General features: G+C 30.4%; 1 protein-coding gene across 1 annotated transcript in view; it reads right to left on the reverse strand.

Moving 5' to 3' along the window:
- Nucleotides 1-17662, reverse strand: part of LOC107442175 (bone morphogenetic protein 2-A) — a 29104-nt gene extending 11442 nt beyond the window's left edge. Inside the window, exons 1-4 of the mRNA XM_016055667.4 lie at nt 17345-17662; nt 9896-10122; nt 4212-4408; nt 2601-2813 (exon numbers count right to left, since the gene is read on the reverse strand). Of these exons, the coding sequence (XP_015911153.1) occupies nt 2601-2813; nt 4212-4408; nt 9896-10119 (634 nt within the window). The 5' untranslated portion in view covers nt 10120-10122; nt 17345-17662. The remainder of the gene's footprint in view (nt 1-2600; nt 2814-4211; nt 4409-9895; nt 10123-17344) is intronic.
- Between the last annotated feature and the right edge of the window lie 299 nt (nt 17663-17961).

Below are 17961 nucleotides of genomic sequence, written 5' to 3' on the forward strand. Positions count from 1 at the left end.
TATATATATATATATATATATATATATATGACTTAAACAAGTAAAAAAAGCTTAGCTACCAAAATTTGCTGACCAAGCTCGGATCGTATTCTTATAAGTTTAATGGGATACCTGCAAGTGACGTAGTGTGGGTGTCTCACTCTTGATTGGTTGTTATAACGTGGCTTTTGTTTACGTTAGCAACTATTCTTTCCACTCAGTTTCGAGTAAGTCACGCATCAATTTTCTTAGGTGACACACTTTATATTCTTTCACGAAGATTTCAATTCTTACTCTATATATTTCTTACTTAACACAAAGACTGGTACCAAGCCATGTAGAACATAAACTAACTTATTTTGCATCGAAGTTGCCAAGTACACAAACAAAATTACATTACTATAAAAATTAGTAAAATAAGTAAATAAGTAAAATAAGTGAAATAAAAGACGATAAAATAAGAAAAATAAAAGGCGTAGGCGAGAAAGAATTATATCTCATCACATCCCATGATACATACTGTATTTAATTAACTTCACGTTAATTAACATACTAACTTATGTGGAGAAACTTAGCTGAACTTTAACACGTCATTTTGTTCAGAAACGATCAGCTGACACTGATGTTTTGCTTCAAGAAAATAAATAAGAAAAAAACACTATAAAATGTACTACAATATGCAGAAAAATACTAAAAATTGAAATGTATCATTTTTATGTAATAGTCAGAAATAAATGATAATAATAATTTACCAATTGAATTAATTTTTTTAAAAAATATGTTTGCTGCATTTATGAGTTTATTTCTGTAAGCAAAGTAAAAATCGCATTTTCTGCCTTTAGATAAAGATCGAGTAGCAGGATATTAAATCTGACTTAAGTCTGATTTCGACATCTATGATTCAATGTGTCCAAAATCGGGTTCAAAACTTCGTATTTTTTTGTTTTCGAAATTTGTTTTTGTCTGCAATATTAATTAATTTACTTTTTTGCTCCTTAAAAGAAGCCCAATAACTTTCGTAACAAATCTCACTATTTTAAGAGAATCGGAAGGAGTCTTATTAGGGTAATAGTTGTTTGGTTATTTCGTTCCTTATCACCACTTTTTGATCAAAGTCAAGAAAATCGGTTCCATCTCTTTTTTTCCTGATAAATATGGTAGGAGTCCGGAAAATAACAGTTTTTGTCCTATGGAAAAAAAGCAACGCAACCCTTTCCAAAAACTTAAAAAAAAANAAAAAAAAAAAAAAAAAAAAAAAAAAAAAAAAAAAAAAAAAAAAAAAAAAACCATTTCTAAACAATACGATACTTGCTCTTCAAGAAGAAGAAGATCACAGAAAACCACACATGTGTCCTATAACATCAGCTAATCATTATCAGTAAAATGGCTTATAAAAGTTGGGCTAAGTTTCTCTACATAAGTTTAGAATTTTAATCAACGATAAATTAATGAAATACAGAGCACACATCGAATGAGTTGAAATATAATTCTTTCTCGTCTACTTAACTTAAATTTATTATTTGATTATGTATTTAATTGTAACCGTGATGTAGTTTTGTTTTGTGTTACTGGCAACTTCGATGCATCATTAGTTTGTTTATGTTCCACGTGGCTTTGTGCCTGTCTTTGTGTCAAGTCTCTCTGTAAATATATATAGCTAAAGAATTGGAATCTTTGAGAAAGAGTCTTAATGAAAAAATTTAGAATGCATCACTTAAATAGAATTGATACTTGACGGGTTGGCCTACTCGATATAGAATGGAAAGAACAGTTGGTAACGTAAACAAATGCCACGTTTGAACAACCCATCTGGATCGACACATCCACACTACGTCACTTACTGTTATCTCATTGGAATGGTTATAAAATATAACTCGCATATCATTCTGCAAAAACATAAGTTTCATATTAAATGACGACATTTTGATCTGAATTGCTTGAAATACATGCTTTCTTAAAAAAAAATTAATTTGAAATGTTTCTAATTTACTTAAATATAAATAAAACAGTGAATTTGATAGTGATTGTTATATATCTAGTGATGTTAATAAAACAATTTACTTCACCCATTTGACAAGTTTGCATATTGAGTTCAATTACATATTGAGTTTAAAAGTTTGAGCACACACTCAATGAGCAAAGTGAATACACACTCAATTTACATATTGAATTTAAAAGTTTTTTTTTAGTATTCCTTTAGAGAGAATAATAAAACTGTATGCTATTTGAATTTAACAATGTATGTAAAATATATAGAAATATTAACAAAACAATGTATTTATTGAATTCAACGCCATGTTTGAAATATATCTAGAGGTATTTTTAAGACAGTTTACTTTTCGAATTTGCAATGTTTATAATGTATCGAGAGATCTTGTTGAAACAATTTGCTAATTGAATTTAATAATGTTTGAAATACATCTATAGATATTAACAAGGCAGATTACTTAGTGAATTTCGCAATGCTTCTATTCAATCTCTAGACATTCATGAAACACTTTACTCGTTGAATTTAATAATGTTTGAAATATATTTAGATATATTGAACAAGGCAGATAACTTATTGAATTTAACAATGTTTGAAATAGTATGTCTATAGAGATATAAATAAGACAGCTTACCTTTTCGATTGAATTTCAAAGGTTTAAGATACTGATAGATTTGGACATTGATAGTTTGGGAGTTGATTATATCTGTCGTTTTCTTGAACAACCGGAGGATGGCCGTCTTTATGGTAACATCGGAAGGATAAGAGTTGAAAGGAAGATCGTAAAATATTCGAAGGCCATCATTTGAATCCCACGAAGATTTGTCAGTATTGTTAGGAATCGCACCTGTGTGAAAACGAATTTTTCAGAGACAGCCATTTTCTGATTGAAGATAAAAAAGATTTTCATGGTGTTGAATCATTTATATGATAAAGTTAATTTTAAGTGTCGTTGAAAATATATTTTATACATCTCTTATTACCAAAAATTACCATTAACAATACTGCGCAAAACAAAAATTTAGTATTTTTTACGCATAATTTTTTTAAACAAGGCTTTATAGAGCTAGTGGTTAAGGCACTGAGTTTTTATGAGATAAAACTAATTTTAAATATCATTCATTACTTATTTTGTTAATGAACAAATAGACTACAGGTTATAAAACCACCTGTTGCCCCACATAGAAATGTTCAGCTTAGAATACGCAGACTAATTTTTTCAAAGCTCTATTAGTAGATACACGAGGCTAAGGTGTTCAGCTACCATTTCTGTAGGACGGAGTTCTGAACCTAGAAGTGGCCTACCTAGCTGCAAATTCATTGACACCTGCTTGCCAGGGAAGTAAACGTGATCGGTGCGTAATACTGACCACATTGCCATGGGTCAAGAAATTACGAAGTCCAATGACCTCCATTGACCAAAAACTGGCTGTCAGGAAAGTCCGGCGCTTTTTTTTTCTTCTTTTAAGCAGACAGTTACATTGCATAGTAGGAAATATATTACTATGATTGATTTTATTAGATACGAAATTAGTTGCAATCATTTGATAAGTGTAACTTTAATACGCTTATGAGTGTGAAACTGAAATCAAACAAAAACTAAACGTTGAAGTTTGGTAATGATTAATCAAATTCAAGAATGATTAATTTGAACGATAACGTGGCTCAATTTCATACTGTAATACTTCAATGATGTTTTAGGACAGACATTTAGTTTTTGAGACTTCCTTTCTATGAATTATAAACTGAGTGTCCCAAAACTGTCCGATTATCTGGGAAGGAAAGCGAAAAGGTTGCTAATTTCTGTTTAGGAAAGGAAGTATGTATTCGGACTTGAGTTTCAGAATTAGTTTCGTAAATTGTCGACAGATGGTTGCTGACTGAATACACTATAAATCTGATAACATTGGTTAACACTAAAATATTGAAAACATTGATGAACACAGTTTTCGATGAATGTTTTCAGGTGTATGTCAAACCATATCAACCGACATATTTCTATGGACATCTCCTAGTTTTATTTTCAAACTAATGTTGATACAAATGTTATTTGATAGTTTTTCCTTTATAGCAGCGCCATCTGTCAGCAAATTTTGAAACTAATTTTGAAATTTGGTGAGATGAGTCCTTCATTTTCTTAACAAAACGCAGCAAATCGTGCATTTCTATCCTCTTCCGTTTTTCTTTCTCTGATTTATTGAATCGTTGGCGGTCTATTGAAGAATGCTCTATGATGGACACTTACAGGACGCATAGAAACTTCTCATCAAGATGAGTCCATCGGCAACATTCTCTTCCACTTTATTCATCTTCTCTACGAGCTTCGAATAAGTCAGTTGCTCATCCTCAGAGAAGAAGGATGTCGTTATGTTGGGTTGCCTGTTCAGGTGTAGATTCTGGAGGATCTGAGCCTGGATGGTAATCAGTCGCTCCTGCTTCTTTCTGCAATACAAAAATACAATCGATACAACATATTCCACAATAAGTTACAATATAATGTTGTTGTCGTCGTCGGCCATTAGAACGGATTGGGTGCGATTGTTCTTGTTTTCTAGTGGCGCCATCTATGGCCAAGAATTGCCACACCCGTTTATAGGGCGGACCCATTCATACATTCATTCATTCGTCTACAGATCGTAATTTTGATCTGAACTAGAGAACGATCGATCTCCAATTCTGTACCCCCAGAGATATTGATTTGCTATAGGAATATGGAGGACTTTGTGACCCGACAGATTAAACGCTCACCAGTCACCATTTACTTCACGGGGAGTCTTAGGCCGGCTGTATTCGAACCCTCGTTCTCACAAACATGAGTCCAGCGCCCTGCTAACCAGTCAATCCTTCCAATTCCAATATAATCTAATGAATATTGGCATTCGCGATCTCAAATACCCGAGAGATTTTTAAAAGCAAATTTTTTTCACATGAATGTAAATTACAGAGATAAGGTTAGATTTTCTAGAAAAAGACGTAAACTAATTATCCATGGATGCTAAAATTTCAATATTATTGTCTTTATTACTCAATTAAAATTAATTAAAAATAAGGATTTATTAGATACTGCAAACTTTTTCTAAAAATACAATTCATTTTTTAAGTAATAGCAAATTCAAATAATATCACTCACTTATTACTTACTATTCTGTCAGAAAATGTTTTGATTTAAATAGTTCAATGCGGAACAATTTTTTTTTTCTTCAAGTAAATATACTGTACAACCAAACTAATGATTTACTAAAGTATTTATAAGTTCAAAATTTTAAACGACCTGCGTTTAAAGCAAACAAGTTTAGAATATTGTATAGCTTTAACTATTTTTATCTGTTATACATTTTTATTCAAAATGTAAACTTTTTAACTGTTAATTTTCGATGAAACTATGCTTTAAACTTACCTAAGCAATCGGGTTAATAATCTATTTAATTCCTTTAACCCGGCAACTACTTCTTCAATCTCATCCTTTTCAAATTAATATAAGTAATATTATATAAAGGGTATTCTCTAATGACTGCCCTTTCAGCATATGTTTTTAGAGTCCAAATCAAAACCGAATTCAACAAAGTGTATTTATAAGGAGTTGCAAATTAATATTTGAAGTAGGAAAAAAAAAAATCAAAAACTAGGTCTCAATCACTTCTGAAGAAGGGGGAATTAAAAACATCAAAACCGGTTTGAATGTAAGAGGAAACAAAAAGAAGATCATTATTAGAGACACTTCCAAGTTATATCAAGCAATCATACTGGTTTTAATGTTTTTCATTCAGTCTTTCTCAAACTATTTCATGAATTTCGTTAGTTTTTAGTTTCCTTATACTAATTTGCGACCTCTAATTAATAGGGATTAAAAAAAAAAGTTCTTGTTATAAAAGCAAATTACTATTTTTCGTTTTTCTTTCTAAATAGAAGTGAATCTGCGCTAAAATAATTACCAATTAAATTGCAACATCCATGGGTGCTGGCAGTCGTATTTCAACAGGAAAAATAGCCGTGGGTGCCAAAAGATTTGGAACCACAACCACTGCCACGCGCCGATAAAATTTTGTTCTTATGTTTTGATGCCGCATCGTCTCGTACCTTTTCTCTTCTGGGTGGGCATCTCACCAGAAATACAAAAGATGCTCTTCTTCAAATTTAAAAAAAAAAATCAGAGTCGGCTGCCATTTGATGTTCTTATTATAGTTTTCAAATGTGATACCTTCCCCCGTCGTATGACGTTTTACTTCGAAAAAGGGGAAAAGCGCGGAAGTGATATTTGAACCTTTTGTTTTTGTCTCACAACTTAGCCTCATAAGATGACTTAGATGCGTGGAAAAATAAAATGGCTAAGGGGGATGTTCTTTTTTTCCCTTCTGTTCCTTCGAATTATTTTCCCGCCACGCGCGTCGTATGGGACTGGTTGCATGACGTAACTGATTTGTGGGAAAAGAGAGCGATTCGCAGACTCTAAGAAAAACACGCAAAAAACAGTCTGCAAAGGTGGTACATAACACAGTTCTTTGCTTCTTCGGCTTTTTATGTCACTTACTCATTTTCAACCAAAGGAAGCGTGACATTTTTCTCTTTTTTTTTCCTTTTTCCCTCCCCCCGTAAAAAAACGTCTCGTGTCCTTGTTGTTTCTGACTTTCCCAGACTGCTTTCACTCTTTTGGATCAAAGAACGAATGATTCTTCGAAAGTTGTTTTGAGACTCCTTTTTCCAGGTATTGATGGCAACAGTTCTGCTGGCTTGTTTTTTTTTCGTTTCTTTTTTTTTTCCTGTCTACGTTGAAGTTTAGCTTAAGTTGTTTCTTTTAATGATGTGCAACATTTGTCTAACAAAACGGACCCAAGATCATGTCTGGACCAGAGCTGACATAAAAATATTCTTAAAGATAAACGGAACAAGGATTAAACTTAAGCGGCAGTGGTGTAAATAACACCCCCTCTGCGCACAAGGTTTGAGGGCGCATGATCCAAAAATAATACAAGGAGGTGCACAACCTGCGGCCCGTGGTAGCACCTGAGCATATTAAAAAACTATTATAATTTTTTATGCAAAAATTCACTTTATAAATAAAAATAACCCTTAACTAGTGAATTACTTGTATTATCAAGATAAGTTTCATTTCAATGTTGTTACTCAGTAAGTGTGTATTGTGTTCCAATTTAGCACTTTTTCTAAATTCCGCCTTTTCATCGCGATTATTATTAATTCTTTATTCATTCATATTCAAATAATCTAAATTAAAATCTATAAATTGATATAAATTAAAATAAAATGAATGATTATAAATTCCTAAATGTCTTTTCATAGTGTTTTTGCCTCATATTGTAATTTTAAACAGTTGTGCTAAGTCTAAGATAGGGCGCATTTATAATTCTTGCATGGGGCGCATCTAAGTTTGAGGTTTTGATAGCTTACTGTATTATTTAGGGTTTTTTGATAGCTTACTGTATTATTTTGAGGTTTTGATAGCTTACTGTATTATTTTGAGGTTTTGATAGCTTAGTGTACTATGTAAACGACAAGTTGGGCACATCCAACTATGACCAATGATTTAAGGGAAGAAGACAAAGAAATTTGTAGCGAAAGAGGAACGGAGAATCAAGGAAAGTGAATAAAAGCAACTTATTTGACATATTGTAGTACAGAAATGAATTTTTTTTAAAAAATTATTTTTTTAAAAAGCTTTCTATCACAGTGAACCACAGAATCCATGCCAGTTTGAAATCTTCGTCAAATTTAATACACTCATGTTTCGCATGCTTTGTTCCCTCCTGTATAAAAAGTGACTTTTCCGCTTAGATTTCGAACTACCCGTCAGTTCATCATGATGGAATATTTATTTTCTTATTCGGTAAAATCGTGTGTGCTGACGTAAAAAATACCTCAGTGGTAGCGGTATCTTGGGGTAGAATCCCCCTGCTGTGGTGCTAGGGGTGAGAGTTTTCCTCTCCATGTAACGCCAAACACTGGTTCGTTCTATCAAGAAGTGAAGGCTAGTTTGTGTCAATGTTTGATTCATGATTTCATGTGTCTTCTGGGTTAAGTTAATTAAATTGTATGCAATTCAACATGGAAAGTCGTGAACTCAAAAATGGGTCTGCTGTTCCACACCGGTCATAAAAAAAAATCTGACTATAAAAATCTTACACTAAATCAGTTCAGTGGTTCGAATCATTGATTTAAATTATCGAGTCAGTAATTAGCACGTGAATCAGTCGAATGCATATTTTTTCACATTAAGGGAAACTGAGATTGTGCACCTATTAAAACGAACCCGTCTTTATTTAGAGCACTGCATAATTTTTGTTATTTGGCAAACAATGTAAAAAACGTTAGAAGAACAAAAGGAAGAAAAAAAAACCCGAATCAATTCCCAACTCTTCTGTTCAATCGAATATATTTGAGACAAGACAAACGTTCTGACTAATAAAAATCAAAGAAAATGAATTGGAGACATCTATTAAAACGAGATCGAAACGAGTTAAATTAGTACGTGATATTATTTTTTGTCATTCTATGAGCCATGCGAAGAACGTTAGAAGAACAGATATTTTTAAATATTTATTTTAGTTCTGTGTGTGCAGCAAGCTAGCTGTTCGTAACCAATCTAACAGTTAAAATTAATTCTTACACTTAATCAGTTCAGTAATTCCATTAATCGATTTTAGTTACCGAATCAAATCCCAACTCTTCTGTTCAATCGAATATACTTGAGTCAAGACAAACGATCTGACTATTAAAGTTCATTCTTACACTTAATCAGCTCGGTAGTTCCTATGATCGATTTGAATCACCGAAACAATTACCAACTCTTTTATTAAATCGAATATATATTTTAGTCAAGACAAACGATCAGAATGTTAAAATTGAATGAAAATGAAACTTCGATTAAAACGGGATCGGTTTTAATTAGTACGTGATATTATTTTATGTCATTTGATGAGGGACGCGAAGAACAGAAGAAAAAAAAATCGTATTTATTTTAGTTCTGTCTGTGGCAGCAAAACTTGTGGTATGACAAACGATCTGACTATTAAATTTGATTCTTACTACGACCCCAGACACAACATCGTAAAAATAACAAGGTGCGATGGGGAGGGGAAAGAGGCCGGCGCGTACTCTTCGAACCTTTTTGCCAGACGTTTGGGACATCTGCCAGAGCGTGAACATCGCAACGTAATTAATTATATTCTTATTTTGTGTCTCTTTCTGTCTCTTTAGAACACAGATTTTGATAAAATTTTCCAAAGACGTAACTTTTGATATCCTTTATTCGAAACAGCATTTATATTTCGATTGTTATTGCTGTCGATAATCATCGCTATATTCGCTTTCTAATATTTTATATTAGAGAGCTTTCTAATATTGGAAACAACTCCTTTTTGCTGATATAATCGTGTGAGCTGATGAAAAGATTGCATCTTTTATTTTCCACATTTTTATTTTCTTTTTTTTCAGGTATTCTTTTTTCGGATTTTTACTATTTTTATTATTATTTTTCTCTTTTTCCCCTTTTTTCATAGTTCTGTAATTTTTTCCTTGTTTTCTCTACATTTTGAGTTTTATTTAGCATCTTATGAGAAATTCTTAAGAGCTAGGTTTTCCTTATCAGGGTCTTGGTCATTCGGGCAGTAGTTTTGCTAGTAGTTACATCATGAAAAAGCCACACATTTTCGATGGCTCCCTCTATTTAACCAGGGATTCTGAAAGGGGATGGGTTGCAAGAATATCTTTAATCAAACAGAGAAAATTTAGAGATTTTGCTATGTTGGAACTTTTAGGATTTTGTCGGTGAATATTTTTCTAAGATAATCTCTATTAACTTCAAAAAGAAATTGTTTAATTGGCAACTTAACTTTTAATGGCTTTGTGTAAGAACGATTTCTACGTCTTCAAATTACTATAAAAGCTATTATCATAAATGAAGTGAAATGAGATTACCTTTCTCTGTTGAGAAGTTGTAAAGCATGAATGAGATGATCATTCTCTATATCGGACAAACTTGTGTTGGAAAGATTTGAAGAAATATTAACCATGGTGTTCACGTCCACTTCAGCCATAGATGAAATATTTAAAATTCTGACCACATTGGGACGCAAGAACTCGGGGAGCGTCCCGTATCCACACACAGAGGCAATGAGGCAAAAAAAGTACAAGCAATACATTTCCTGAAAGAAAAAAAATCAAAATTTGGAATGTAAGACAGAATGTTTAGTAAGAAATTGTGACTGTGCAATGTACAATATAATCTGCTAGAAAAAAGGTGCATTTACATATTCTGGGTTCACTCTAAGCATTAATGGTTTTTATGTTCAAACTAGGGGGCCCCCTGTTCACTGCCGCTCACCAACCCCGATGATTGCTTCTCAATAATTGTTGTTTCTTGACAGAAAACAGTTAAAACTATTCTCTTAGGTACTATAAGGAATTCTGATGACCTGTACCTCCACTTACCACGTCCAATATCTATTAGTATTATAAATATTTAGATATATTGGTGAACAGAAGACATTTTTCTAAGTAATCATTTTTTAAAATAACATTTATAATGTTTAAAAAATTTTTTTGATGAATTCATAGCCTTAAGCCTTAATTTAATATTTTTGCTCAACAAACGGGCGGCTTGTATCTCATTGCGCATGAAGCTGATCGTTAAGTTCAAAATCATGTAACAGATCTTTTTAACTGTAATTTATAAAAAGTACATATTAATGTTATTGGCGCAAAATAATAATTGTCAAATGGTTAATAAGATTGGACCATCTTTCTAAATAACTTTATTTTAAAATGTTGCGCAGAATTACATTATAATAATAATAAAAAAACAACAATCCTTATAATTTTACACTTTTGAATTAAGAGCGTAATAATAGCAGTACAGAAAAATAAAATTAAATTAGAGATGCAAAAATATTGATAGAAAAACAATACTTTTATTAGTTTTATGCTGATGACAACTAAAACAATGTGGAAGTGAATGAGGAAAAACTGGTGATTTTTCGGGCAATAAAAATGCACGGAAAACAATTTAAAATTGCGACACCATCATTAGATTTTTATATATAGTAAGAAACTTTAAGTTCGCAACAATTTAAAAAATAAAAAATTTTAGACCATTCACTACTTTTAATTATTGAATAACGTTTGCAAATAAATGGATTGGAAAGAGGGGGGATAGTGTTGATAACATTTATGAACTGGGAAAGAAAGTTTATTTAATTTTGAATGTATATCATTATATTTTCTTTAATTTTAAACCTCATTTTTAATCATACTTAACTGATACAGGCACATTTATTTCTTCAAAAATATCGGATTTTTTTTTTATCCCATTTTTCTATTTTTCTAACAAAAGCTCTCAGCACTTTCGTGTAATAACAAAATTAAAAATTTTTTTAATGATCGATGTCGTTCACTTTTTAATTATTTACATACTGCAGTCACTCACTGTAAAAAATGTATACTGAATTTTCACGAAACTTTCTTCGTTTTTGACGAAACCGTTTCTTGCTATATGCTCCGAGCGGACGTTTCGTCAAAGTGACGAAATAACTCTCGTCACTTCTCCAAGGAAACGAATTTCGTCAGTTGTAAATAAATATTTCGTCTTTCCATTCACACCCCCCCCCAAAAAAAAAGGTTGAATGTATCCAATTTTTATAATAATCACTTTATCATGGGGACCATGTCTTTAGGTCAGTGTCACACCTTAATAACAGAAGATAAACAAATAGCAGAGAGAAATTTGACCCATGCCCGAAACGGGATACTACTTGGTTCGAGGTCAGCTCCTAGATCCCCACACAGCCCGGTCGACTACCAGTCTTTATCCTAGTTTCGTCATTCTAGTTGCCACAATGCATTACTCTGAGGTTTAAAGTCCAAGAAACATTTTCGTCATACATTTGAGAGTTCCCATTTCTTCACAAATCACGTGATTTCTTGACGAAATAATTCTCAAAATTAACGAAATTTGTGAATTGTCGAAAGTGAGAGTTTTATTTTTGTAAATGCTTGACATATCAAGATTAAGGGAATGAGCACAATATAAATTTTTGTAAAAAATTGTTTCTTAATCCTGCAAGTTTGAGGAGGGAAATTTGACGATTTATTTACATTAGGTTTTTTTTCTCATTATTATAAATTTTTGCATTTATTCTAACGATAAGGATAGTTTCTTCTTTTCCATTCGATCAACTGCAGATTTAATTCATTAGGATGATTTCGTTGAAGGATTTCATCCCTTAACCTCTAAGTTTATATTTTTTTTAATTGTATTTCACTTTTTACAACCGTCGGTGAACAGCTGACCCATTTTCGTTTTTACGACTACTATTCAACTCATTAGCCTTGTAATTTTGAATCTAATCCAGAAGACAAGGGAACTCCTGGATCAACTGTTGAGAGAAATTTGCCTTCGTAGATGAATTTTTGATGAAACCAACCCGCGTTTACGTTCCATGGAGAGGAAAACCACCCACGGATCCCACGGTTAGCCCGACGGTGAGGGGATACTAACTCATGATCCGTCTATTACTGAGGATATTTTGCGTCAGTACTGTGGTCGGGGAGAGCCGGGGGCGGAATTCGAATCAACCGGTCATCGTTGGGGTTCGAATCCGGTTCACCTCATTGGAAGGCGAACGTTCACTGAGTCACACTGGCTCTATTTTTAATTGACAAAAGAGTATGCAAACGAAACCAGCCAAATGGTACTTAAAAATGCGGCATTTTTCGGCACTATTCAGCATGAAAAAAGGAAAATAAGCATTAAAGGTCCCAAACTCCTGACTAATCTATTTTGTACCTTTTTCCAGATTACGGTCCTCCCCCCCAAAATTCTGAAGGTCAGGAATGCAAATCAGGTCAGAAAAAAATCCAGGAAAGCATAGTTTGTTCCAAGAATGCACTTTTTCCCCCGTCTGATTTCATAACTTCTAATATATTCTGACAAAAATACATTTAGTAATAACTTCTGATTAAATTAATGAGTCTATTTAAGTTTAACCACTCGAGCCATTGACGTAATAAAGGTTTTGTATTGTTTTGGTAAAGTAAATTTATTAAAATACGCTAATTGTATATTAACGATCTTCCTTCAACATTTTAGTTTATTGAATGGTCTCCTTCAACATGCTCATTTTTCCTTCGCCACATTGACTTGACTTGTTAGAAAATAGTAGTTCCCGTAATATAGTAGATGTCTAAAAGCAAATAGTTTTGCATTTATATTAAATGTTATGTAGTAGTAAGAATTATCCAACATACGAATTTTAAAATCATAAGAGACAAATTGGAATTTTTCATTTTTATTAAGCTTGTTAAATTCTTGCCAAACAAACACAGACATGAAATTTTAAATATTTTGAAGATGGTTGGAGAAAATTAATTCGAAAACTAAGCACTTGTTTGGCTTGAAGCAAAAGAAAAGATGAAATTAGATCGTTGGATGCTGAGGGAAGTATGGCCACATAAAACTTTTTCTTTAAATGTTAATTTTTTTTCTTCGAATTTTACAGTGAAAATGCTTGATACATTTGCAATGATTTTAAGGAAAGATCGTAAAACATGGCACGATAAAATATCTAAAAAACTTTTAAAAAGTTATACAAATTAATTTTTACTTCAAAACCATAGAGGCCCTTTCTGTAACTCAAATTTCGGAACTTGGAGCCTCAAGAGCCCCTCTTTTAATCCGCTTCTGTTTTTCCGAGCGGGAAAAACAGAAAGGAGTTTAATTGCATCAAAGTAGACAATGAATGCCGCTCTTTCGTGACTGTGTCAAGAAACACCCACAAGGTTAAAATAAAAACATTTAAAATCAGCACATAAAATATTTTTGCAGTATTTAATAATATATATGTTTTTTCACGACGTTTGTTTTTAAATTATAAAGGTTAAGATTATGTATATAATTTAGCTAACATTGAGTTTTTTTTAAAAAAATTCTATTTTATCAGTGAGGCTTGACTTCTGGGAACGATCAGTTCACCGTGGGCATAAAAAGGCTAAATTGGAATTATGATCCAATCCAAGAAGACTAGTCACTACTATCATGTTCTCTAACAGCTCCTCGAATATTACTTTTTAAAAAAACTGTATTTTCAAGTAATAAAATCCAATGATTTGATCAAAAGTTATTACCTTTTTTATTATTTTGTACGTCCTATATTTTAAATGATGAAGCATTTCCTTTTATTAGCTCCGATAGTGTATATATATACTTCTCTTTTCAGAATAAAAAATATTAAACAATACAGCTTTTTTTTATTCACCTACTTAATGATTTGGCATTTTTTGTAACATGGAAGGCGTGTTAAAATAAAAATATACAATAATATCGCTTCTTTTTCGTACCCTCTAAAGGTTTGACCAAGTATGTTGTTTTTGAGTTATTAAATGACAAAAAAAATCTTAGTATAATACTTTCATTTCTTCGGAAATTTTTCGATTCGCACAAATCTTTGGATAAATTAATTTGAAATTAAAATATTTTAAGTAATGTAAAAGTCCGTATACTTTATAATACCAAAAGTTTTTGATCGTTCATAACAGATTTAGTAAGTATGAAATTGCTTATGTTTGGGTACAAATTGATTTTGAATTAACTCTAATCAGACCAAATTAAACTGAATAAAAAATCTGAAATCTAATCGACGATTTTTTTCTGTTGTAAAAAAGTGAAAAAGAGAAACATCTATATTAACCAATGCGCGTTTAAATTCACAGAAAATATGAATTACTTTTCCTCTTAAGAATTTTAAATTATCTTTTAAGGAGCAACATACTTTTAAATTAATTACGATTAAATTTAAAATTGCAAAGTTAAAAGAAAATTAATGAATTAGATAGTTATCCTTTTTTATTGTTATGAAAAGCGCACTTGCTAGAAGGTTAAATGTAAACCCTAAAAAAGGAAAAGAATCTGAAGGAAAAAAAAACGGAAATCATGGAAAATTTTAATTTATTTAATTATGAATTAATATCATATTATCATTAAATGAGCTATTTAAAAATAAATTCATAACCTAAAATACAATATAAAATTTTTTCTTAAATTGGAATAGACATGCCTTTTCATGTTGTTAGATGTAAAGTATCATTTGATTATTTTTCTCTCGATATAATCTGATTTTAAGATTTGAATGATCTTAATTTATTTGGTCACAAAACAAATTAATTCGAAATTATGTTTAAACAAACAGATTTTGCTAAATAAAATGCATTTTCAAGCCGTTGCTACAAATTTAAAAACAAAATATGAGAAATCATTTTAAATAATTTCATTTTCTCACTTCCTTCTTCTTCTCTCTCTCTCTCTCTCTTTTTTTAAATTTTTTTTTTAATAGTCGTCTGAATTGCAAACAAATTTTAAATTTATCTATTGATATATTGATACATAATCAACTGAATATTCAGTTGATTTCACGAATCATTTGGGTATGATAAATTGAATTGATATCACAAATAAAGAAACAACCAATTTGAAAAACACATTTGAAAGACATTATAACCAATTCCATAAAATATGCTTATTCAGCTAGACATGCGAAATATGGAATCATTCAATCGTTTCAATTTTAATATAATTTCTGGATTGATTTTAACAATTGAATCATCACCTCTCTCGACTATTTTTAATTATATTTATCACTAACAGTATAACAAAAACTTTCGATTCGTAATGTAACCTTCATATTTATTTATTTAATTATTTTAAAGTTATATTTGATATTATTTCACATTGTTCAGAAGGAAAATGTTAAGATAATACAAATTATTTATTATTTAAATTTTTAATTATTTATTAAGTAAATATTTTCGTAATATTTGCCATTAGTTGTAATGATCTAACTGTAACTTATTTATTAAATAAATAATCCCAAGAAACTGAAGCGGTTTTAAACTGACTGTTATTTACTCTTTATAAATTTTTTGGAAGTGAATGAAGTTCTTAATAAGGTTATATTTCATGTAGTTAATACATAACTATCAGGAAAATATTTGAAAATTTCGAAGTTTCCCTTTTCTAATTAACAGTTTAGGTTTCTTTTTATTTATTACCTCTTGTTGTTTTTTTAAAAAGAAATGTTTAAAAACTTTTAATAGCTTATTTCAATTTTATAATTCTGTTTAAACTTCAAGGGTTTCATTAATAAATTGTTTTTTAAGTCTCATAAAGTGTTTTATATTTTTTGAGCCAATGCACCACTCTTGCTTAAATTTTAGACAAATAATGCAGAAATTTAATTAAATATTTTAAATATAATATTCTTGATAAAAAAAGTATATTGTTTTTAAAATGCTTAAAATACTTATGTATGATTTTTAAATAATATTATTTAATAAAAACTGTATGTATAATTAAAACGATGCTTATGAAGGAAAAAAAACACGTTTTTGATTCTAAAAATAATTTAATTTCTAAAATACTTCTTTTTGTATGATATTTTTAATTGATGCACATATTTTTTTTAATTGGCAACTATGATTAAAATGATATGTTTGATTTAATTGATACGCATAAAAACTTGTGAATGATTTTTAAAATGAGTAAAGTTATAAAATGCCTCATAATTTAAACATTTTTTTCCAAATGATATGCATGTTTTGTATTGATAAATATCTAGGATTTAAGTGACACTTATGAAAAATCATGTATATGTCTCTTTTAATCATATGTTTGATAAAAACACTGGTAAGGTTTTCAAATTTCACATATATATACCGTNCCAAATTGGCAAATGAAAAGAAAAAGTTTTTATGTTATATATAAAATTATATATATTTATTATATATATAATATGATTTCTTAAATGATCAGATAAGTTTTTTTATAAATTCATATGTAACTATGAATAATTTTAAAAATGAACAACATTATAAAATGTTTCATAATGTATGAATGGTTAAACGATGTGTATTTTTTGTTAAAAACTTATATGCGCGAGAAAAAAAGGTAGAACATTGAAAATGGCTAAAATTTATAACAAAAATATGAAAACTCAACCAACATTTAATACAATTAATGTATTAAATGATTCAAAATAAATGATTTTTTAAATGATTTAATTAATCTGATCTGTGTAGATGAATAAAAATGAATAAAATTATTTAACGTTTCATAATATATAAATGATGAGTATATTTTGTGAATTTATGCATTTAATAAAATATTTATTACTTTCAAAAATGAATTGAACTTTGCCTGATAAAAAAAAATTAAAAATCAATAAACCAATAAAGTGGTTCGTAATACATATTTTTTAAAATTATGAGTATGATTTTAAAAATGAATTAAACTATAAAATGTTTCTGTAGATGACGTATATAGATTTTATTTTTCAAAATGGTTAAAATGATATGACTAATTATATAAAGAACACTTACCGGTCTAAGCAGATGATTTTTATTTTATGAGGCGCGATGTCTCTGTTCGAATTCATATACTTGGGTAAAGTGAAGGGAGGTGCGGCCTATGGTAGTACCGCCTACCCGCCGTCACCAAAACTTTCTTCTAAATATTGATACAAGTGAAGATATGAACTTGTCAACGCCTGCAATTCTCCCACACACATTCTTCATGTTTATAATTCATAGTCGGTCTCTTACTTCAAAGTAATAAGTAAACAATTCTGTGTTCAGTGGTTTAATTCATCCCGAATTAAACCACTGAACACAGAATTTTCTTACGACGAAGAAATGATCGACTTGAGTTTGCAAAATTCGATATTTTAATGCAGACACCGTCACACAAACAATATTTTACAATCGTTGTCAATCTTAAACAAAATTTTAAAAAAAGGCATGGCTGACAACTACGCCCTTTGAATATAATATTTTTCAGTATTAGTAAATATTAATTAAATGTTAACTATCTGTATGTGCCAACTACTGTTTGAATAACATTCTTATCAGCATTAGTTGTATACTTAACTATACATAGCTGTTAACCACGCCTTTTGAAGTATATAGTTTTTTTAATGATAGTTATACATTAATTAAAT

The sequence above is a fragment of the Parasteatoda tepidariorum genome, chromosome 5 (assembly GCF_043381705.1).
Source record: "Parasteatoda tepidariorum isolate YZ-2023 chromosome 5, CAS_Ptep_4.0, whole genome shotgun sequence".
Taxonomy (NCBI): domain Eukaryota; kingdom Metazoa; phylum Arthropoda; class Arachnida; order Araneae; family Theridiidae; genus Parasteatoda; species Parasteatoda tepidariorum.